The sequence below is a fragment of the Crocodylus siamensis genome, chromosome 8 (assembly GCF_052110815.1).
Source record: "Crocodylus siamensis isolate JL-2025a chromosome 8, ASM5211081v1, whole genome shotgun sequence".
Classification (NCBI taxonomy): Eukaryota; Metazoa; Chordata; order Crocodylia; family Crocodylidae; genus Crocodylus; species Crocodylus siamensis.
The window spans coordinates 23,130,288-23,154,875 of NC_143402.1; the positions used below are offsets into that span (position 1 = coordinate 23,130,288).

General features: G+C 50.9%; 1 protein-coding gene across 1 annotated transcript in view; it reads left to right on the forward strand.

Moving 5' to 3' along the window:
• The first annotated feature begins 18,647 nt into the window (after positions 1–18,647).
• Positions 18,648–24,588, forward strand: part of NALF2 (NALCN channel auxiliary factor 2) — a 76,853-nt gene continuing 70,912 nt past the window's right edge. Inside the window, exon 1 of the mRNA XM_090060176.1 lies at positions 18,648–19,418. Coding sequence (XP_089916302.1) covers positions 18,648–19,418 — 771 coding nt within the window. The remainder of the gene's footprint in view (positions 19,419–24,588) is intronic.

Below are 24,588 nucleotides of genomic sequence, written 5' to 3' on the forward strand. Positions count from 1 at the left end.
ACGCTTGTGTGTTCCAGTGACCCCCAGGGCTGTGTTATCTGGAGTTTTGTACTCCTGGTAGGGTCTCCCTTGGTGAACAGGTTTGAGGCAAGGTCCCAGTCTAAGCATGGTCCAAACCCCTGAAGACCCCAATGGCGGAACAGGCATACTTAAGGACCACCTGGTTCTCTGTGGCTGTGAAGACAGACAAGGCCTGCAGCGGGATGGAGGTCTCCAGTTGTCTTGGACATCCTTGCCACTGGGTTCAGGGCTCCTTCTTGTCAAGTATGTGTAGTTGTCACTTGTGCGCTGACTTCCCCATGTTAAAACATGTCATGCACAGGCCTCTGTCAGGGATGTTAACATCTCCCACAAACCAAGTCCTGTGGCAATGGATGAGTGGTGGTAGGAACAGGAACAGTGATCTCTGGGAGTCCCTAGTCACAAATCTTCATGTAGGTAGCAGTCGTGTGACTGTCATTTTGTACTTACCAGGACAGAAGTACAATTCGGCAGCTGCAGCTATGACTGAGCAGTCCTCTTTAGGATTCCCTCTGTTCACCCTGACTGGGGAAGGGGTTAGGAAAGGTGCCCTAAACATAGGCTCTCTCAAACCCTCCTGGCTGGACTGCTGCATCCAGTGGGATCACTCTACCTGCGGCTAAAACCAAAATAAAGTACGGAAATTCGCTCGTGGAATGTCCGCGCTCTCGAGGGCTCCCCAGACAGCGAGTGTCCTGGAAGAACCACCAGAGCAGCCAGAGAACTGGCAGGATATGCCACCAATATTGCTGCCCTAAATGAGACCTGCTGGGCAGATGAAGGCCAACTGAAAGAAGGAGGTGGCTACACCTCTTTTTGGAAAGGAAAGTTACCTAAAGAGAGGAGCATTCATGAGGTTGGCTTTGCCATCAAGAACAAGGTTGTTAGTCAGCTTTCAGAACTCCCCGCGGGCATTAACGAACACCTTATGGCTCCACCAGGCCTGTGGAAAGCGGCTAGTATTCGCTTCAGATTCAGATTTGGCTGATTCAGGGGACAGTGATTTGAATCACTGTCCCAAATTAATTCAGCTGAATCTGATTCAGCCAGGCCCTTCCCACACAGCCCAGCAATGGCTGCCCTGCCTGCCCCAGCTCCTGGCACTTGTTAAAAAAAAGCCTCAACTCAGCAAGTGCTGCCAGGCGGGGGGAGAGGGGGCAATGCCTGCTGCCCCCCACTACCCCATGCTGCATGGGGGGGCTCTGCATTAGACCCCTGACTCCACCCTCCGCTGTCCCAGCGCCCCCCCACCCCATGGCTGCCCCGCCCAGCACGCCTCCAGCGCTTTAAGAAAAAAAAATGAAAACACCCGGACTCATTGCTCCTGCTGGCAGGGAGTGATCCCCACTGCCCCCCCTGCCATCTGGGGGGTTCTGCATGAGCCCCCTGAAGCCCCTAGGCTGCTGCAGGAGTGGTGAGTGCAGGACTTTCCTTGGGTTTTTTTTCCTTAAAGAGCCAGAGCTGGCCCAGGTGGGGCACCTGTGGATGGGCTGGGGGAGAAAGTGAGGGGTCGGGGGGCTCATGCAGAGCTCCCCATGCAGTGTGGGGCAGTGGGTAGGCAGTAGGGACCACCCCCCATCTGGCAGCACCCAGTGAGTACCAGGTCTTTTTTTAAAATGCTAGGAGTCGTGGCGGGTGGGGCACTCTTGGGGGGCTAGAGGTGTGGGCGGGGATCAGGGGGTTGGAGGGGCAGGCAGGGGTCAGGGGGCTGGGGGGCAGCAGGGGGGACCAGGGGGCAGGCAGGGGGTGGGGCTTGGCAGGGATCCCCCCATGGTCCTCTCCCCCAGCCTTCCCCCCCCAACCCTAGTACCAGCTCGAAGTCGGCCACAGCTCCGTGCTGCAGCCAGGGGGGACTGCCTGAATCATCAAAGCCCTGTGAATCTTTTCCAAAGATTCAGATACGTTTGAATCGATTCAGACCTTTTGACCGATCTCCTGACTCGATTCGGCTTCAGAGATTCAGGCCGAATCTCCTCTGAATCAAATAAGCACCCGAAGCTTTGCACAGCCCTACTCTCCACCTCAAGCTCAGTAACAACTATTATGCAACAGTCATCAATGCATATGGCCTCATACTTGACAATGAAGAAGTCAACAAGGAACAGTTCTACTGTACTCTTGACACAGTCCTGACTGCCACTGCCAAGGAGGACAAGCTCATCCTTATGGGTAACTTCAACACAAGAGATGAGCAACACTCCAAACTCTGGAGTGGTACCACTGGGAAGGAGGGGGTGGGGAAAGTCTATTCCAATGGTATCCTTCTTCTCAGCAAATGTGTAGAGCATGACTTGCTCATCATGAATACTGTCTTTAGATAGAGTGATAACTATAAGACCACTTGGAAACACCCACGCTCCAATCACTGGCACCTTCTTGACTATATTATTGTCAGAGCCCATGATCATACTGATGTCTGTATTACCCAAGTCCTGAGAGGTGCAAATGACTGTTGGATGCATTTAGTCAGAGCAATCACATGCAGCTTGCACCACACTACCACAAACAACCGAAAGGAATGCAAAAGAGATTTAACGTCAAGGTACTCCAGGACCAAGCTAAGTATGAGGGTCTTCAGCAATGCCTTACTGAGAAGTTCCCTGACCTATCTGATGATATTAAGGACATCCAGGCACACTGGGAAGAACTTAAGAATGTTATTCAGAAGGCCTGGGCTGAATCAACTGGATACTCCCAAGACAGGTTTGATGAGAATAACACCTATCCATCAGAAGAAAACCTATCCATCAGAAAAAAACCTTATTCTGCAGCTGGCAAAATTAACCTTCCAACCAGCAAAAATTGAGAGGCTTACCACCAGCTTAAAACAGTAGTTCAGAGGAGGCTACAGAACATCAAGAACTAGTGGTGGCAAGCGAAGGACATGGAGATCCAGAGTTTCACTGATCAACACAGTGCTTCTTTCAAGCAATAAAAGCCATCTACAAGCCACATTCCACTGGCCCAACCCCCTTGCAATCACAGGACAGCTCCAGTCTTCTCACAGGTAGTGTATGCATCAAACAATGCTGGCAGAAGCACGTCAAGATTCTACTCAGCCATGAATCTGAGGTCTCAGCTGCCACCATTGAGTCCATCCCTCAACACCCACTAATAGAATCTCTTGCCGATCCCCTATTCTTCAAGGAAATCTGGTGTGCCATCACTCAGACCAAGAACAATAAGGAACCAGAACCAGATGGCATTCCCTCAGAGGTCATCAAAGCTGGTGGATCAGCGCTAGTGCAAAAACTTCACCAACTTCTCATCAAAATACGGGTTAATGAGGAAGCTCCACCTGACTGAATGCCAGCATTGTGACCATCTTCAAGAAAGTCAGTGCATGGGAACTACCAAAGCATTGCCTTCCTCTCTGTTGCCAGGAAGATTCTTACTCATATCCTTCTGAATTGCCTCCTCCCCCTTGCTGAAGATTTCCTTCCAGAATCTCAGTGTGGCTTTAGACCGTCATGGGGTACCACCAACATGATTTTTGTTGCATGACAAATCCAGGAGAAGTATAGAAAGCAACACCAGAAGGTGTTTATGGCATTTATTGACCTAATCAAGGCCTTTGACTCCATCAATTGTGAAGCCTTATGGAAGATGCTGGCTAGGTTTCATTGTCCACTGAAGTTCTTCAGCATCCTCAGGGCACTCCATGATGGGATGACTGCCATGGTCCTTTTCAATGGATCAGAGACAGGCCCATTTACCATCCATATTGGTGTTAAGCAGGGCTGCATCATCACCCCAACCCTTTTCTCCATCTATCTTGGCATAATTTTGAGTCTCATATGTAACCAGCTTCCTCCTAGAATTGAGGTTGAGTATCGAATGAATGGTCAGCTTTTCAACCTGCAGCACCTTCACGGCAAAACAAAAGTTACCAAGACTGGCATGACCAATTTTCAGTACGCTGATGACTGTGTTATCCTTGTACACACTGAGACCAATCTGCAGTCCACCTCTGACCTTTTTTTCAAGTGCCTATCATAGCCTGGGACTCTCTCAATATTGGGAAGACCAAGGTGCTCCATAAGCCTGCCCCAGCACAAGCTGTCTCCCTTCCCCCACAAATTACCATTGGTGGAGAACCCCTGAAAAACATTGAGTATTTCCCATACCTTGGCAGCCACCTCTCCCAGTCAGTCTTGATGTAAAAATTGAACATATGATTCACTGTGCCAGCATATTCTTCAGTAAGCTGCTTTGCCATGTCTTTACCGACTGAGATCTGCAAATGGAAACTAAGATCCTGGTTTACCATGCAGTGGTTATCTGCTGGTGTGAGATGATCCTAAACATTTGTCTTTTTGTCTAGCTCCACCAGAAGAAAATCAGGGGGCAGCAGGGCAGGCCTAATGAGGAGAGGCTACGGGACCTGAACCTGTTCAGCCTTCAGAAGAGAAGGCTGAGGGGGGATCTAGTGGCCTGTTACAAACTAGTCAGGGGGGATCAGCAGGCATTGGGGAAGTCCCTGTTCCCCCGAGCACTGCCAAGAGTGACCAGGGATAACGCTTACAAGCTGGTAGAGGGTAGATTTAGGCTAGATATCAGGAGGTGCCACTTCACTGTCAGGGCGGCTAGGATCTGGAACCAACTTCCAAGAGAAGTGCTGCTGGCTCCTACCTGAGTCTTGATGTGGGTCCAGAAGGGGATTCAAATGATTTATTAAGGTGCTAGCATTTGAAAATCAGCCCTGCCATGAATACAAGAGAATTGCCTGTACAGGATGCTGCCCCCTCTATGCCTGTGACTGTGTAAAACTGAGGATGTGTGTTTCCTCACTGCTACCCACAGATGCAACTTCCCAGCCCAATTTCATTATGTTTGCACACCACTACAGTTGTTCTGTGCTAGTCTTCATAGATTTCATAGACATTAGGGCTGGAAGGGACCTCGGGAGATCATCGAGTCCAGCCCCCTGCCCAAAGGCCAGGAAGTCAGCTGGGGTCATAGGATCCCAGCAAGATAAGCATCCAATTTACTCTTGAAGGTGTTCAATGTAGGCGCTTGAACCACCTCCGCTGGCAGACTGTTCCAGACCTTGGGGGCTCGGACAGTAAAGAAATTCTTCCTTATGTCCAGCCTGAAACGGTCTTGCAGGAGTTTGTGACCGTTCGACCTCGTCATCCCATGGGGCGCTCTGGTGAACAGATGTTCCCCCACATCCTGGTGGTCACCCCTGATAAACTTGTAGGTGGCCATCAGATCACCCCTGAGCCTGCGCTTTTCCAGGCTAAAGAGTCCCATGGCTCTCAGCCTGTCATCGTAAGTTCTGTTTTCCTGACCTCTGATCATGCGCGTGGCTCTCCTCTGGACTCTCTCAAGCTTCTCCACATCCTTTTTGAACTGTGGGGCCCAAAACTGGACGCAGTACTCCAGCTGCGGCCTCACTAAGGCCGAGTACAAGGGGAGAATGACGTCCCGGGATTTGCTCGAGAAGCATCTATGGATGCACGCCAGCATTTTGGTCGCTTTACTAGCCGCAGCATCGCATTGGAGGCTCATGTTCATCTTGTGGTCAATGATGACCCCCAAGTCTTTTTCTTCTGTAGTGCTAACCAATGTAGCACTGCCAAGCCTATAAGGGTGCTGCAGGTTTTTCCTCCCAAGGTGGAGAACCTTGCATTTTTTGGTGTTAAACACCATGAGGTTCTCGTCTGCCCATTTGCTGAGCTTGTCCAGGTCAGCCTGGATCACCCGCCTATCTTCTGGCGTGGATGCTTTGCCCCAAAGCTTGGTGTCATCGGCGAACTTGGCCAGTCCACTCCTGACTCCAATGTCCACATCGTTAATGAAGATGTTGAACAGTATGGGTCCCAGGACAGAGCCTTGAGGGACCCCACTGGTCACAGGACACCATGATGAGTGACTGCCATCAATCACAACCCTCTGGGTCTGACCATGAAGCCAATTTCCCAGACAGCGGATCGTGGTGGAGCCAAAGCCACAACCGGCCAGAGGTGATCATGGGATACCAGATCAAAAGCTTTTTTGAAGTCAAGATATATGACATCAATCTCTTCTCCCTTGTCCAGGTGATAGGTCACCTGGTCATAGAAGGAAATGAGATTGGTCAAACAAGACCTACCCGCAACAAACCCGTGCTGGCTGTCCCTTAGGATGTTAGCCTGGGCCAGTCCATCAAGGATGGCCTCCTTAATAAACTTTTCTAAGATCTTCCCCAGGATAGAAGTCAGGCTAATGGGCCTGTAGTTAGCCGGATCCACTCTCCTCCCTTTTTTGAAGATCGGCACCACATTGGCCTTCTTCCAGTCTTCGGGCACTACACCAGAGCGCCAGGAGTTTTCAAAGATCCGTGCCAGGGGCTGGGCTATGACGTTCGCCAGCTCCTTGAGTACCCTGGGGTGCAGGTTGTCAGGGCCAGCTGACTTGAAGGTATCCAGCTTCTCAAGGTGTTCCTTCACGAGGTCAGCATTGATGGAGGGTAGGGGATCCCCCTCACCCAGATCTCCCTGTCCCATAGCAGGCATGGGCATCCTGTGTGACTGATGAAAGACTGACGCAAAGTACCTATTTAATAGGTTGGCTTTTTCCTGGGCGTCAGTTGTCAGTTGCCCCATCTGGTTTAGCAGGGGTCCAACATTGCCCTTGCTTTTCCTCCGGCTCCCCACATATCTGAAAAAGGACTTTTTGTTGTCCTTGATGCCTGAAGCTAGTTGGAGTTCAGTTGCAGCCTTGGCTTTCCTGGTTTGCTCCCTGCAGGACCGGACCAGCGCGGAGTAATCCTCCTTGGAGGTGAATCCCATCCTCCATCCTTTGTAGGCTTTCCTTTTTAGCCACAGTAGGTCCGCTAGGTCTCTGGAGAGCCAGGGGGGCTGCTGTGCCTTCTTGCTGCCTTTCCTCCGTGTTGGAATAGATTTAGCTTGTGCACTGAGGATCGCTTCCTTGAGAAGCAACCACTCTTCTTGAACTCCCAACTCCCTGGGGTCATGGTCCCTGAGGGCCTGACTGACTAGCCTCTTGAGCTTGTCAAAGTCGGCTTTTCTGAAGGCAAGGACTTCTGTGTTGCTGACTGACTTGCCAGCTTTACGGCAGATGGTGAAGGTGATCAGCTCGTGGTCGCTGTCACCCAACTTCCCATCAATCACTAGGTCGCCGATTAGGTCGTCCCCCGTAGCCAGTACCAGGTCAAGCAGCGCTTTGCCTCTCGTTGGCCCATAGACTTCTTGAGTCAGGTAGAGGTCATCCACGCATGAGAGAAAGCTTTGCGCCCGCTCAGATTTAGCTGAGTGATCTTCCCACGAGATGTCCGGGTAATTGAAGTCACCCATGACAACCAAGGTCCTGGAGCAAGCGGCCTCAGTCAGTTCCTGGGTGAACTCCTGGTCAAGCTCGGGACTTTGAGTGGGAGGTCTGTAGTAGACTCCCACCGTTGTGTCCCCTGTGCCGAATTCCCCACGAATTTTTACCCAGAGGGTCTCTAGCTGTCCATGCCGGTCACCAACATCAGCTTGCAGGGACATGTAGCTTTCCTTCACATACAGAGCTACACCCCCGCCCCTTTTTTCAACACGATCCCTCCTGTACAGGGTATAGCCCTCTATCCCCGTGGTCCAGTCATGGGTGGAGTCCCACCAGGTCTCCGTTATCCCAATGACATCATATTTCTTTGCACTGAGCAGGAGGACGAGCTCGTCCTGCTTGTTGCCCAGGCTCCTGGCATTAGTGTACAGGCAGGCAAGTGTGCCCTTGGGGGCTCTTGCCTTGCCCACAGATTGTACCAGGGCTGGGGCAGGGGTGGGCTCCCTTAAGTGCCCCTTTAAGTGCCTTGGTCCGCTGGCTTTGCAAGGGCCGTTCAGCGGGCCAGCAGGGGCAGTAGTCCCCCCATCCCCCAGCGGGCTTAGTTTAAAGCCCGGTGGAGCAGGTCAGCCAGCCTGGCTGAGAAGAGCCTCCTCCCCAGGGGAGAGTGGTGGAGGCCATCTCTTCCCAGCAGCTCGCTGCCTCTCTCTCCAAAGAGCGGGCTGTGGTCATGGAAGCCAAAGCCTTCCCGATAACACCAGCGCCGCAGTCTTTGGTTCACCGCATGGATCCTCCTCTCCCTCCTCAGCCCACAGCCCGAGACTGGGAGGATCGACGAAAACACCACCTGAGCTCCCAGACCTCTAAGCCCCGCTCCCAACTCCCTGTAGCGCCTCATGACCTGGCTGGGGTGCTCCGAGCCGTGTCATTGGTGCCCACATGAATCAGGAGCATGGGGTAGTGGTCTGTGGGCCGGAGGAGCTGCGGGATCCTCTCCGCAATGTCTCGGATGCGGGCCCCCGGGAAGCAGCAGACTTCCCGGGCTAAGGGGTCAGGGCAGCAGATTGCCCCCTCAGTGCCCCGCAGGATGGAGTCTCCCACAACAAACACCTTTCGCTTTGACTTGGGGAGAGCGGGGCCAGTAGCTGCGGTCGAGCCTGGGTTGCCCGCGGGAGCTGGGGCTGGGGCTGCAAGAGGTGCGAACCTGTTGCTAAGCTCTGGCGGGGCAGGGGCCTTGGTGCGGCGGGCCTTGGGGCCCTTGACCACCTCGGTCCATGCCCCTGACTGGGCAGAGCGGGAGGTCCCAGAGTCCTCCTTAGTCGCGGAGGGAGACGGAGCTCTCCCCTGCGGCTCCCGGGGGAGAAGGGCCTGGCAGTAGGAGTCAGTCTCCTGCTCGCAGTCCCTGATGGCACGCAGTCTCTGGACTGTGGCCTGGAGCTCCTCCAGCTGGCGCGCCAGAGACCCCAGGAGGGAGCAGACCCCGCAAGGGGAGGTGGCCGTGCTCCCGGGCCCCAGAGCCTGAAAAAGGGATGGGCAGCCCCCGCAGCGAAGAGCCAGGGGCTCCGTCTGTGTGGAGCCCGGAACCATGGGCTCCGTCTGGGCGGCCGTCTCTGAGGCGCCCAGTGCGGGGGCCGCAGAGCCCGAGGGGACCAGCTTTTCCCTCCCTCTTGCCCTGTGGAGGGCCAGACAAGGGCCTATGTCCTCCTCTGTTCTATCCAGACAGTGGATCAACAGCCTTGATGATAAGAGAGACTGCCATTTGACAAGGGTGTCTGCAGTGAGATAAGAATCAATCAGAGAGGGATCATGAGCAGCTGCACAACCAGTTGCAGAACACAATGGGGGGAGGAGGCAGAGAAGACACACGTGCGCGCACACACACACACACTCTGTAGTGATAGAAGTTGTAATTTAAAGATACCCCTAACTAAGGAGACTGAGAACATTTGTAATTGGGAAATGGTCCCTCAGTTAAGTAGCTAGTCAGAGAAACCAAGAGATTGCAGAGGTTTGTCTACAGCTTCACAAATAAAGGTTATTATTAATTCTTCTCATTTGTGTATGGTTGTGCTTATTGAACCTGGTGATCACTATGCATCACTACATACTCACAGAGCCCTGCAAGGAGGCAGGTGTTCAGGATGCAAAATGGTCCTCTGTATCTCCCTGGCAGAGCTGCAGGGCCAAAAGAAGGCAGTCAGCCCAGACTGCTCCCCATTGCAAGAGATGTCTCAGAGAAATCCTGCCACAGTCACTTTGGCAATGAAAGGAGCTACTTTTGAAGGCCTTAAAGCCTCATGATAAGTTCTTCTCACTTTTCACCCCCTCTCCCACCTTTTCTGAGGGTGCTGGTCATCAGCTTGTTTTTTACATAAATGATATGATTTTTAAGGTAAAATCCTAAAAGGCTGGTCCAGGGGGAAATTGTCATATGTACTGGGACAAGTGATCCTGAGCTGCTGGGTCTCCAGAGAGGAGTGGAGGGTGGATGTTTGCACAGTGGAAAGAAGCTCCCACTACAAGAGCCCTCTCTTTATGTTCTCTACCGCACTGGTTTCCTACCCAGTCTGCTGGGAAAGACCAACCCCCTGGGCTGTTGTGAGTCAGAGGGGCTAGGTTGGCTGGGAGGGCTCCAAGCTTCCTCCTCCTCATGTTTGAGTGTGCAGGGTTTTGTCTGCCTTATACTGTTCCCCCCTGAAAAGTGGCTTTGTGCCACCGTGTGGTGAGGTGCCCAGTTTATTGTGCTGTACTTGTTTCCAGAGCAAATGGGTTCATTTTACTAGTAACAACATGAGAGAAATACTTTTCAACCTGCCAGAAATCCTGAGTCCAGGTTTGCCCAAGGCTGCCCCACACAACGCCAGAGCCTTCACTGGGGGTGCACAGGTGTAACTGAGGGAGCCTGGGCTAGATCTCTGCTGGTATAAATCAGCACAGCTCCATATATGTCAGCAGAGCTTGGCTGATTTCCAGCAGAGAAGCTGGCCCAGGGGTTTACATGGGTGGAACTGCCATTAGAACTTGGCTAGCATCCACACTGTGTGAGCCAGAAAAAAATCTGGCTCTCCCGCACCCACTTTCACTGCACTGGCCTTCCAGAGCAAACAAGAATGCAAAGCAGTGCATTCCTCCTGCCTTGACTCTGATAAACTGGAGGGGAAGCAGGGACCACTTGTCAGAACAGAAGCACTCTTTAAGGAGCCTTTTTTCTGAAGCCCATTCCCAGAGCAGGGAGTTCAGCTCCCCTTGGTACCCTTGCATGTCAGGAGCCAGACTGGTCAGTCAGCCTGTATCTCTTCTCCAGTGATACTAACCATATAAATTAAAAGTTTCTCTGCATTACAGTCAAGGCTTTTAATGTGCTTAGTGCTCCCATTCCACTGAGTCAGTGCAATAAATCATCATTCTGAATTTAAACCTTTCTACACCTTTCAAGTGCTTGGTTTTGCCAGCTTTAACTGCACAGGCTGCTGCCAAGTATTGTCTGCTGTGCCAGCAACAAGAAACATGTGCTGTCCAGGCCATAACATAGACTGAGGTCAAAGCAGGTGATGGAGAGGAAACAAAGTTCTAGGGCTTAGCAGTGAACAGCAAGGTGCTCACACCGGTGTGAGGTGTCAACCCCACCCTGGCTTTTTGAGTGGGGAGAACTTCCCTCACAAGCAGGAATCACCCCATTCCCACTGCTGTGAGTTCCATCAGCTTAGCACAGAGCAGCAGAAACATCCCCTGTATGGGATCAGCCCCAGAACTTGGCACTTTATTGGGCTGGCGTACTTCCATGGAGGCTTCTCCCTGTCCAGGCTTTTCTGGGTGGCAGTGCACCAGGATCCTGAGGGCTAAGCTAGGATATTGTTTAGGGATGGTGTTGCTCTACAGGTTGTGATTATATTCCTTGGCTTGCATAAGATATTTAGTGTTTTCTCTTTTGGTTTTTTTTTGTAAGTTACTTTGCTCTCTTCTGTAAGCCACCTGAAGCCTTTGTGGGCAGGTATAAGATTCAGTCACAGCAGAAGTTTGCCCTGTTGCCATGCTAGTGTCACAGCCTTGTGTTGGGGCTGTTTTATCCCTGGAAACCAATCCTGCAACATGGCAGCTCTGATTCCACAAGCAAATGGGAGGTTACTGGTCTGTTGAAATATACATTTGATAATCAGGGGCTGGGTTCAGGGCCTCTAACCCAGAGCTCCACATGCCCCTTCGTGAAATGTCAATAGTACTTCACTTCCGTGTAACCCCAATCCAGTTCTGCCAAGCAAAGCATCCCTGAGGAGTGATGCATTGACCAGGGTGCCATGGAGCAAGCACTGATCTGGGAATCCCTGTGAGAACAAAGACCGTCACCTACCTGGGCACTGCTGCCTCTGGCATTCCTTGATGGTCAGCCTGTCAGTGTGTTTCCAGAGCATCTCATCCCCATAGTAGAGAGGTACCATTAGTCTAGAATGAAGGGATGCTCTGCATGATTCCTGCCTTCTACCTACCCATGATTCAGGCACTTTCTTGACTGTAATACTTTTATAGACATCTCCTCCCCAAGAGAAATCACACACAGCTCTCAAACTCCACATCCAGGCTGCTGAAGAGCCATCTCAAGAATGGTCTGGGTCATTACTGAGGTTGCCTGGCACTGAACTAGGGACCTGTGCTATACTCGTTATTCATCTGTGCATCCTCTCAATGTCCCTCCTCATTCCCTCTCTGTGGCCCCTGCCCTCTTGTTTGTGATTGTATTTGTTTGTAAGGTACTCCTTGGTACAGTGTCTCAGCACCATCTGAAAACACATCATCCACAGTTCCACAGAAAAAGCCACCAGGCCACCCCTTGTCATGTAGATGCAGCACATTGGGAGAAAATGCTGTCATCACCCTGACAGCAACTCCCTCATTGATTTCCTCCATAGAATCCCCACTGGCAGTGATCAGAGTCTGGCACTGATGGAAAGGCCAGGATCCTCAAATCTCTGTAGATCCAATTTTGAGGCTTCAGACAAAGTCAGGACTAGAACATGGGCTTCCATGATGAACAGCTATGGCTTTCTCTGCCAGCCCAGGTTTCTCTGCTTGGAGTAATAGAAATGTTAATAAACCAGATTGCTTCCTGAATAGCTGCAGCAGCAGTAAAAGGAGAGAGCACCAGGGAGGGCAGAGCAAATGAATCAATTTGCCCATTAAGAAACATGTGTAAACCAGCATTTTTTTTAATGAAAGGGCTGTGAATGGAAGAATGGGTAATGTTCTTCCGATAAAGTCCCTAGTGAAAATAGCACAACGCCCAGGAAGCAAATCTATTCCTCACACCAGGTCAGCCACACAGTATTTGCACTGGCCTCATCTTCACTACAGCTTGGCGGCAGTGGAGCCAAAGGGGAATGACAGTAGAAGTGAATTCTCAGCCAGAAGCCTAGCTCTGTACCCTGGGGAGTTGTGGGAAAGTTTAGACCCAGTATGGCTTGGGCCTGTGTCTAGAACACAAATGTGTAGTGAACAAGGCAGCATGGGATAAGTACTGTGAATAATCTTCTGTATTCAGGGCTTTAGATGCAGTAAAGGCTGTGATGCCTTTGTTTTAGAGTTCTGTACATTTACAATGCTAAGCACTTGTGCAGAGGGATAGCAGAATGTTTTCCAAGTCACTGTAGCCTGTTAGAGAGGCAGCATGCGTGCGCACACACACACACACCCTCTCCTGAGAATTTGCTTTGGTTCATTCTTGTAGCTGTTTTTTCCTTGTCCTAAAGTAAATCTTTCAGACAGAAAGTCCATGTTTTCAGCAGGTTCCTAGAAAAACATAAAGGAGCAGACCTTGTGCTACCTACTAGGCACCTAAGTGGTACTTGGGCAGGAAGGGCATGTCTACACCAGGGTAGAAGCATGCTGCTTCTGGGACTGTTTCCAGCATGCTCAGTGCACTCACTCCCACTGCACTGCTCCAAACCCAGAAGTGTGCTGGTGAGGCTGCTCTGGGTTTGTACTCAACAGGCACTCTGGAGCACCCTGGAGACTGAGCTCTCCAAAGCAGCCATAGAGGGAGATATGTGTATGGCCTTGCTAGCCCACTTCTAGGTTAGGAGCATGTCAGCAGGACCTGATGGGCAACACGTTTATTTCCCTGACACCAGAGATAAAGGTGATGCGTGTGATGTATATTCACCAAAGGAACTGGATGAGGTGGCATATCCCATGCCCACAACCCTTATATCACCCACTGGGTTTTTCAGACAGTGTCTACTGAGGGAATCAGGTGGCAGGCAAAATACTTTACTCACATACACTGCTTATCACACAAGGGAGAAAACTCCAGTGGTTACCAGGCCCCCCAGAGCTATTGTGGATGAAAGCAGAGCAGAAGTCAATGGCAGAGAAAAGGCAAAACAGGACTCTCCTGACAGAGCCTAAAAAGCAGAGCTTAAAAATTGATTTGGGAAATTGGCCTCAGCAGATTAACTGGCAGCCAGTTTAAGAAATGAAGGTGACTGAGATGAAATAGATGGAGATTCAGCGGGAGACCAGGGGAGAGGAAGTGTGAAAACTAAACCAAGACACACGGCTCCTGCAAGACTACAGCATAGAGGTCTTTGCTTGCAGAGACTGTTCCCAGAGGGACAGTTAATTGATCCTTTTGGAAACAACATCCAGGCATCACTAAAGGGATCTGTAATGCAGAGCCACTGGAGTGACTAATTACCAAGTCTTAAGTATTCTGATCTTCTTTGGCCCCATAAATGCTGACAGATAGTCCAAAAATATTCCAGGAGAGCACACCTGACAAGCAGCTGGATGTTTTTGGTATGTACATCGTTCTATAAAGTTCCATGGGAAGTAAAATAATATTAGTTCTTTAATGTTCTCTCTCCACAGGTCTCAACTGCTTCTCACTGATCTAGGCAGGAAGGAGAAACTTGGGCCACAGAGGGAAGGAGACTTGACCAGCCACAGGGAGTCCATGTCGATGCTGCAACCAAAATTCAGCTCTCAAATTAGAACGCAGGTTTCCTGACAAGTCATGTGCTCCAAGCACCAGAAAACACCCATTTTGAAAGAGGCTTGTTATGGCTTATGTTGTGCACAAGAAGGCTTAAATCACTGGGGTGTGTTCAGCTAATGACATCATTTTAAGTGTCTTGGTTTTGGGTTGGTTTTGTTACAGCCTCCAGTTAGTGTAGGCACGAGCACACACATGCTGTGACTAGCATGCAGCTGGCATCCCACAGTAGTATCCCTGGAGGTTAGTAGAGTGATTATAAATATACACAAGAGGGAAGAAGCAAAGCTGGGGTATCCCGCATAGCTTTGAGTGTCTTCTGTTGTACCTCAGTTGGCCCCCTGTAGCCCTGTGTGCTGAGTGAAGTGGTGGCTAGCACTCTTATTTCTCCCATTTCCACTACAAGTAAAACTTAACCTATTCCAAGGGCTTGTGCTAAGACTTGTTTGCACTCCAGCAGCACAGTGGAGATATAAAGTGCCCTAAATAGGCAGCTGAGGATTTCCCTAGTGTAGGGAAATCCTTGGCTAGCCTGGAGCTGACTATCCTCTCTTTCAGCCCTCCCCAGTGTAGGGGTTATGTCAAAGGTACAGCAAAAGTGCTGCTGCTACTGTTCTCCCAACAATTCCCACACTGTGAAATGACCATTTCCAGCCAGCCCCAGTAATGGGGGACATAAATATCATATAGTAACCCTTGTCTCCATTGCAAGTGTACTCAGTTCTGCTCTTATTGAAGGATCCCAAGTGTGTGTTATTTCTGACTGGGAATCTATATCATGCTTATCACCACGGTAACTGAGCTTCTAATAAGAAAGCAGCCACCAGAAATGGGTCTCTCTCTCTCTCTCTCTCTCTCTCTCTCTCTCTGCTGTCCAGAGACGGGGTTACTCTGCTTCTTCTGAGGGTGAGATCTGAAATCCTTTTGATCTCAGGGAGAGCATCCCCTAACAGAAGAGTCCTAGCCCCAGCAATCATGAACCTTCACCTGGGTGTAAATTATCTCCTTTGTTCCTGATGTAGCCACCAAAACCACTCCCTTTGACAAGGTTTGGACCTGTCCGTTTCGACAATTGCCTCCAGGACACACACAAATGGAAGGTGCCTTTTCTAGTGCCCATCATGTAAAATAAGGTAAAAACTAGGCAATTGTTTCCTTTGGGCCATGATACTATGATCTCCCAATATATTCAAGTGAAACTGACTCAAAATCATAGATGGTCTTCTAATCCAAAGCAAAGCAAAGAAGTACAGAGCCAGTCTGAGTCTCTTTTTTTATGCTACCTACAACCTTCAAGTTTAGGCTGTTTACTGATCAAGGTGTTTAGGATTTGTTTCCTGCTAATTTGGAGTCTGTGCCCAATGTGTGCACATTTCAGGAGTCAGAAAATATTTCATAGTAAAAATGGACAGACTGGATCAAAAGATTCTATGTGTTTACAAAGTAACTGCACTTAGTGCATTTTAAATTTTTTGAGCTCACCTTTCCTTAAAAGCTGGATGCTTCTTATCCACCTAACCTCTGCTTCAAGACACTGAAGTTTCATATAATCATGTGCAGACATCATGGAATAATTTTTTTAAGGAACACCCATGGGATACCCACTCAGGGGTGATGGGTGTTCATGTAACAAAGTTGCTCCAAAAGAAACCACGTTGGCAGAAGTCACTTGCCTTCCAGTCATGAAAGAACTGCTTTAATGCTGAGAAGGGAAAGATGGGGAGAAAAAGATTCGCCTAAACCACCGGGGAAAGGAACAACTGTAAACAGGGAGCTGTGGTAGACAGGAGGCTGGCATGCCCCTGAGTAAGTGAGAGCAGTAATCCTTCCCAGTGCTCTGTGTGCTGCACTGCCTTTCCTCTGCTACTCAGGGCACTTAAGTGTCCACTTAGGTATTGAACTTCTGCTTCCCACTTTCAGTGCTGTTCACCATGTGCTCTTTTCAGCTGTAAAATCACTCCTGGACAATCACCAAATTCCCCCACCCCTCCCCCCATAACTTCCTGGACTTGAGCAGAGCAAAGCTATAGAGTGTGCTGACAGCAAAGCCACACTGGCCTTCATAATTAATAAACCTTTATTTTTGGCTCAGCTGTATGGTAGCAGAGGCAGAGCTATCATTATGATCTCAGCAAGAGATATTTATATACCCCAGACCCCAAACATTGCTGCCTACAAATTTGGCTATCTGCCTGCTCAAAGGAGTTGTCTATTTAAAAACACCAAATAAAACCAGGGTGATTTCTTACTTCACACTTGACCTTTCCTCCTCCTTATCAGTTCAATTTATTTTTAGGTTACTTTAGCTAGATTTAAGGCTCACAAGCTGCTGGATGAAAATGAGTCCCTCTCCTGGGGCAGCCTTCCACCCTCCCTAATCAATGTGATAAAGGTTACCTTCTTCCCCTGCCCTCCAGGTCTTCTTGAGAGGGAAGAGGGCTCAGGTTGCAAGATCCGTAGCCCCCCCTAGAGACTGACTGAGGAACAGCATCTCACCTGCAGGTGGAAGGGACTTAAAAGATCATCTAGTCCAGAGGTGTCAGACATACAGCACGAGTGATTTGGCCCTTTTCACTAGCTGCCAGCAGCAAAGGCGTTAACACCCCAATCTAGTCCAACCCCCTGCACAGATGCAGGAGTCGTTCCTGCATTATCCCAGACACATATCTATCCAGCCACCAGTTAAGAAGGATACACAACCTTTCTAGGCCACTTATTTCCTTGTTCTCTCTGCTCAACAGTTAGGAAGTTTTACAGAGAATATGAATTTGCATTACTGGACTTCAAAGGCAGTAGCACATGCCTTAACGGGTCAAACTGCAGAAACCAATGACTGTATTCCTGCAGCTGCCATCAGAGTCCTGGGGCACATGGCTGAGTTTAAAACCTGAGTTGAGCACTGTGCCTGGGGAGAGTGAATGTAAGCCCCATATTTATGTGATGGGGGCTGGGAAGCTGTGATCCCCAAAGGCTGAATGCAATGGGCAGATGTATTGTTCTTATAAAGATAGCACCTAGGTGACCCAGCCAAGACCAAGATCCTATCATGCACTGTGCAAATACATAATAAGAAGGAGTCTCTCCTCCAAAGAGCTTACAGTCCTGGTGGACAAGACAAAGGATGAGAGTGGGGATGCAGGCCTGGAGTGGCTCAGCCCAAGTCACACAGGTCTTCTGGGTCCCGATCCCATACTCATTCAGTGTCCTCTTTCCCCACGTACTATTGGCAATCTGACATGGCTATAGCAAAGGCTGGAGGACAAAATGCCCAGGCTACCAAGTAAATATAGCGGGCACAGCCCTGAATCCCAGGAGCGCAGAAAAGTCCATTTATTCACCCTGCTCGTGACACCTGCCAGGAAGGCGCCGCCCGGGGCCTGTTCCAAGCCTGCACCTTCCTTTGCAAGGTGACGTGTTTCTATGACCCAGGGTCGTCGGCTGGGTGGGATGAGATGACAAGCGCGGTTCGGCCCAGCTCATGGTGGGACCCAGTTGCATGAACGTCCCGCAAACAGGAGCGCTTCACCCCCTGCCTCTTCTTTCCCCGGCCCCGGGCATCCCCAGGGTGAGGGGCACGAAGCTGGTTCCTCGGTTCATCTCAGTCACGCTGCGGGCACAGCTCTGCTCCCAAGGGCCTTAAAACGGGCCACGGCGGGGGTGGGAGGGCGCTTCTTCCACGAGCTCCTGACTCCTTCCCGTGGGGGCCGCCTCCAGCACCCTGCTCCCGTGACGCCTGGCGGAGCCCAGCCGGTGCCGGAGGCGCAGAGGAGGGGCGAGGCCCGGCCGGGGCGGGGAGGCGGGGACGCGGCGCGGGCGCCGGGCACCGGGCGCCCGCGGGAGCTGTCCGTCAGCACCGGGGATGCCCCGCGCGGCGGCCGGGCGCGGGAGCAGCGCGCAGGCGCAGGCGCAGGGCCTCCCCCCCACCTCTCCCCGGCCGCTCCTCAAGGTGTTCCTGCGCGCAGCCGAAGATGGCGACAGCTTGAGGCGGCCGGAGCGGGGCCGGGCCGTGCCGGGCGCGGGGAGGCATGGCGAGCCGGCGCCGGCGCGCCCGGAGGCCGCTGCGGGGCGGGCAGAGCGGGGCGCCGCACAAGAGGAAGAGGAAAGCCGCGTGAGGCGGCGCCGGGGGGCGCGGGCTGCCCAACCCGGGAGCCTGCGCCGCCCGCTGCTCCCGCCGCGCCATGCTGCCGTGGTCGGAGCCGGCACCTAGCAGCCCCGGCGGCGGCGGCGGGCGAGGCGGGGACGGCGCTGCCCGGCCGCGGCCAGCCCGCAGCATGCCGCGCCGCGCCGGGGGAGGCAGGTGACATTGCTGGGGGCAGCCTCGAGCGCGGGGAGCCGCCCCCCGGAGACCGCGGCCGCGCCCCGGCCCCGAAATATGATCCGGGGCGCTTGGATGTATCCACGAGCAGACGCTGACGCGGCGGTGAGGGTGTGCTGCGCGCCCCGGCACCACGACAAGCCCTGCGCCGACTCCGAGCGGGCCCAGAAATGGCGAATGTCCCTCGCCTCCCTCCTCTTCTTCACCGTGCTCCTGGCTGACCATCTGTGGCTCTGTGCCGGCGCCAAGCTGCGGGCCAAGGAGAGGAGCCTCATGCGGGTGGCCGCGGCCGGGGCCCCGCTCCTGCTGCCCGGGGCCCGGCAGGCGCAGGAGGGCCGCTGCGAGCTGCTCCTCAGCAACCTGACCAAATGGGCTGCGCCCGTCCCCCATTGCACTGGTGCCCGGGGCCGCCTCGACCTGGACTCGGCTTGCGCCACCCTGAATTCTTTGCAACGACTCTTGGGCTCTTTCCCTGCCGCCCCTTTCAGGCCCCCTCCCTCCTCCTCCTCCTCCTCCTCCAAAAGGAACTTCTTACAGGCTTATTTTAGGAACTTCAACCTCTCCTTTTGTGATACTTACACGATCTGGGACCTGCTGCTGGGCATGGCCGGCCCGGACAGCTTGGATTGCAGTTTGGACAACCTGATGGTGGATTTTGTGGCTGCTGCGGCCGGGGCCCTGGACGGGGAGGCGTGTAGCAGCTGCGTGCAGGCGTATCAGAGGCTGGACCAACACGCTCAGGAAAAATACGAGGAGTTTGACCTCTTGCTGGAGAAATACTTGCAGGCGGAGGAGTATTCTGTGCGATCCTGTCTAAGAGACTGCAAGGTAAGGGCCCCCGGGGGGGCAAGCACCTGCCACACCACACTGCAGAAAGAGTTCGGAAGCGCGTGGCACCTGGGTGTGAGCCCTGGCTCCCAGGTCCTGGCTCTTGGGCTTGCTCTTGGCTGTAGCGATTGGGATGCTGGGGGATGCTGTGCTGGTGTCCTGCTTGGAGGGGGTTGCATTGGCAGGACTCTCAGCAACAGGAGAGAAGCAGGTGCTGCGATGTGGTGTAACAGGGCCCTAATTTGGCCCTGAGGCTGGCCCAAGCAATATGCTCAGGATGCTATGCCCCCATAAGTTGAACCATTTGCCCCCTGCCTTGCCCCACGGACAGAAGCAGGGCATCATCCCCAGGCTGGTTCAGGTGGTACTAGCCCCTGGGTGCAGTATGCACCCCAGGCTGTTGCCTGCATGTGTTTCCTCCCCTCCCTCCATGGAGGTACAGCACCCCCAGATCCTCTTTCCCACAGTTGCTGGCTTGCTGCCCCCCAATGAGGGGTAGCAGAGTGGGGCAGGGTGCAGTGCTGGTGGGTGCTGAGCACTAGAGGAGAGCAGGCACTTGCAAACCTTACCCTAGGCGACGACTGCCAGGACCTGTGTGTGACTTACGGTCTAAGTCTGGCCCAGTGGGAAACAGCCGCCCAAAGCATGTGCCTACCTAGGAGGTGCTCCCCTGGAGCCGGAGGCCAGCCAACTCCTTTGCCTGTCTCTAGCTGGGCCTGACTGCCCAGTGGTTTGTAGGAAGGCAAGATCCCCACAATGCACTCAGCCACTTGTTCAGTGCTGTACCAGCTGTGGAGAGGAATCCATTCCTTATGGATGGATTGAGAAGACGTGCTTTCCCCTCACACCAGTTGGATCACACCTCCCAGCCCAGCATCCTCCTTTGATTTTTAATGTATTCCTCTTCCCGTTACCCCAAGCTTTGCTATCACTTCTCATGGCAGTGACACATGGGGTTAATCCCCAGTGTCCTGGCTCTGAACATTAACATGTTCGAGAGCAATTAGGTGACTAAGCTGAGCTCTCCTGGACTCTACCTGTGCCACCTTCCTCTGGATATTATGTCCAGGAAGTGTAATTGTCTTGCTAATTACAAACTTGCCCTTTGTGTCTTGGGGCTGAGATAGTGTTCTGTACATTACAACAAAGGGGGTGTTTCCACGTCACCTCAGGGAGGCAATGAGGCCGAATTAAAAAATTAACAGGGTTACTCTTTCTCCGCACTTTCCTGGGAGAGCGCAAAGAAAAACTTAGTGCTACAGTAATAGTACTGACAACTCCTTTAGCAGTGCTCTTCCATCTGAGCATATTCTGAGCTAGCACATGCATCCAGAGCTGGGCACAGAGTTGTTGAGGTGACATCTTTCTGAAGTGATAAAAAACTGGCAGATGGAGCAAACAGGAGAAAAAGCTACCAGTGATGGGGACATACAGTTGCATAGACTAGGAGTGGCTAAACTGTAGCATGAAAGCCACAAGTGGTACAAGCAGCCTCTATGTGGCAGATCAGGAAGGTGACAGGCAACTCAGTGGCAGATGGGGTAGAAGGCAGAGCAATAGATCCGGCAGAGGAAGGGCATCGGGGTGGCACTCGGGGAAAGTGCAGGGCTAATTTGCGGCATGTCTGCCAAACCCGTTGGCCCGCACTGGCATAGATTAACCAGTCACCACTCACAAGTTCAGAGTCATTTAGAACAAACAAATAAAGCAGACACCAACAATCTCTACTGGGCATCACCCTACTCATTTCCACCAGGCCTCACAAAAAGGTGGACTGAAAGAGGGGAAAGATCAGTAGCTTTACAGATTAATCCAATGTGTGTTCCATGCATACAGGTCGGCCTTCTGTGGTGGGGGGGAGCACGGAGGTGCTTGTGGGAGCAGTGAGTGGATGAGCTGGCATTGTTGGTAGGGTTGACTCAGTAAAATACAAGTGCTGCAAAGCAGAGAGTGGTGAATGTGTGTATTTCCTGTGTGCATAATTTTACAATTTTCTGGGCTCCTTCAGTTCAGAAGGCCAGTTAGATGCTTTGTGTGTGTAATTGCAGTGGGGGAAGTTTGTATAGAATTCAGAGGCACAAGGAACCAAAATGCAGGGGATGTATATGAGGGGGAGCATGGTAGAGAGGGAATGTTGCATATGATTTAGACCTCAGTTAAACATACACATCCCTACTGAACTTACCACATGCTTTGTGGAACTGGACTTTCTACAAAAATGGGTGGGGGGAATGGTGTATTTGGAGTTTAGAAGGAAAAGTGACAGCCCTGAAAGCTAAGCGCTTAGAAGCAGGGTCCTATTTAATACATATTTTTACCATAGTACATGGGGCAGAAGAACTTAAGAAAGTAACATGTAAGAAATGTCTTTTAAAATGTAGGTGCTGAGGTAGAGACACCAATAAATATATCAAATAGTTTATGAGATTGCTGTGTGTTAATGTGCATCTTTGCATCAGTAAATTACGTCAAGTTTAATCAGGTACATTTGAAAGGTAGCCTTAACTCATGGGCAGAGTACCTGATGGTGCTCTGTTTGGGAGACCTGGCTTTTGGCCTGGGTGGCCTTCAACAGGTGACTGAGGCCAAAGTCTCCCATCTTGGGTCCCTCATTTCATATTTAGCACCCTACGTAGGCACCTGCTTTTCAGAGGCACTGAGCACCTGCAGCTCCTATGGATTTCAGTGTCTCCAGAAAATCAGGCCACTTATTCAAGAGGCTTAAATATGTATTTAGGTGCCTTACTTTAGGCACTCAGATTTGAGAATTTTGACCTTGCCTTCTGTGTGTCTGTTCCCCATTTGTAAAATGAGGCTAAGGCATATGTCAGTTGTTGTGGTGATTAGAGAGTTATGGCCTGATTTTCAAGGTGCTGGGCACCTGCAGCTTTCATTGACTCTAGCTGTGACAGGTTACGGTACATCATGGCTGAAAATCAGGCTGGTTATGTGTATAAAGAAACCTGGATCTGTAAAGCCCTATTCAAATACTGGATAATATTGTGTATTAAAGATGCTGCTACTGGCTGTATGCTGCTCAAAGAATATCTGTATTTAAGCAATATCAAAGGGCTCTTATAGATGAAGAAAACAGCAAAAAATACAGGAATTGAAGATAATGTAGTGATATCAGATAAGCAAATGCATGGTTTCTACATAAATGCTTTGTGAAAGTTCCCTGGCCAGGAAGAATGTGGAGTTTCACATAATACAAGTCCCATTTGGTGGTGGGGGTGGGTTTCTTTATTAAAATCTATTTTCTAACCTGGGTGAGTGTATAAATAAGGGGGAACATTTGGTTTTTCTAAGACAGCCTTTTTGTCACCAGGGGAAAACGCTTTCTGCAAATGATTGTAACTCCCCTTCTTTTGCTGTAGATGAGATAGTATTCTCCACTGTGGGGTAAGGGGAATTTTGAGACTTGCTCCTCTGACAGAGTTGGTAGACTCTGAAGAGAATGATATAATTGTACTAGAGCTGAGGAGATTGAAGCAGGGAGCAAGTAATGAACCCTAGAGAAAACACCTCCCCCTGAGAGTGAAATGTCTTTGTGTTAACTATTGTTCTAGTGTTTGTTTGAATGCTAGTGAAATGTTCTGCACTGACTGGGATGTCTCTATAGAACAGATATGGTGCAGGCAGCAAGGATATAAACTTCTTCCACATAGTGCCCCTTACCAATGTCCTTCAGTTTGATCAGGAAGAAGATGATATTTAGGGCTGTGAGGGTGACTCGGACTCTTAAAGAAAGGCCAGTTGATTCTAGTTGTTGTGGTACTCTTGAGCCTTGGATACCTCCTTATGAGGTACTGGACTGAGACCTGCAACTCATTTCACAAAATGACTACTTAAAAAACAAATGTAAAAGCAATGCTGTTGAGGTTGCTTTGGGACTGGTGAAAAGCTCCACACCTTGTTTGCTCTTCCTGAGCCAGGAAGCTATTCAGCACTAAATCATTTGACTCTTCCTCTAATTAAAGCCTTTCTACCTTTCATAATAAATGTTGCAAAACATAAGCCTAGAAGACAATGCAGTCCCAGCTCTACTTGTACATAATTACCCAGAGACCAATCCATCTGCAGAAGCAGGTATCCTACTACTGTAGTAACTTCTTTTCTTCCAGGAGGAACAATGCAGTTCAATAAATATCATAAGTAGAGCTCCTGGGGTGAAGGCTGGGCGGGGGGAGAACCCCAGTGACTTTTGAAGTTTTTATTAGATCTGGGGAATAACCCCTGCCTACTTGCACCTTCAGAACAAGTGATCTGTTTTTTACTAAAACAACTCTGGTCTTAAGCAAAGCCTACAGATGATATGGTGAAATTTGCAGACCACTGCTCCATGAGAGTGTGTGATTGCTGGTGAATTTTGGAAAATCTGACTGTTTCACTTCAATCAGAAGACTGAGGACATGAGGCTTGCACAGGCAGTGGGATTGAGAAAAAGCTCTAGGGGGAGTGGGAGGGAAAGGAAGTAGCAGGAGCAAACAGAAATGGGGCATTTTTTTTCTTGTCTGATCACAAAAACAGCATCAAAGAGGGAGAAGAAGAGTCCTCCCAGGAACACGCCTTGGTGCCAATGGAACCCTCCTCACTGCACCAAATCAGGTAGGTCAGTGACCTCCAAATGCCCCATGGGTGGCAGAGGAGGTAGATCATCCCTTATAGTTGTATCATTCTTGGGTGAATGGAATCCAGAACCATGGCGCGATTCAGCCGGAGTGAGCAAGTGCTCCCAAGACAAAGGAGATGCACAAGGCTCTCTTCTTAGTGTAGACTGTCAGCCAATAGAGTCCCACTGTAGCAGGTTTACTGTCATCTGTGTCTCCTCTACTTGCTTCCCTCAGCCCAGATTCACTAGCCCTACTGGGCCCAGGAAGAGATGAGCGGATTGAATAGCACATGTTTAGTTGCTTGCTGGTTTGTTTGACAAGAAGCAAGGACATACAAGTTGAGCCAAAGCTTCTTAGCAAATCAGCTTCAAACATTTGGCTGTTATCTGATCTGGTTGCACAAACTGAGCTGAGCTAGGTCAGGAAAGCCCAGGGTTGCAGGAAGCAGTATAGGTAGTGTAAGGTTTTAAAGCAGGGCTGTCCAACTTCTGAAGTGACCAGGGGCCACACATCCTGAAGACTGTATCGTTGGGGATTTGGGCCCCTGGGCTTCACCC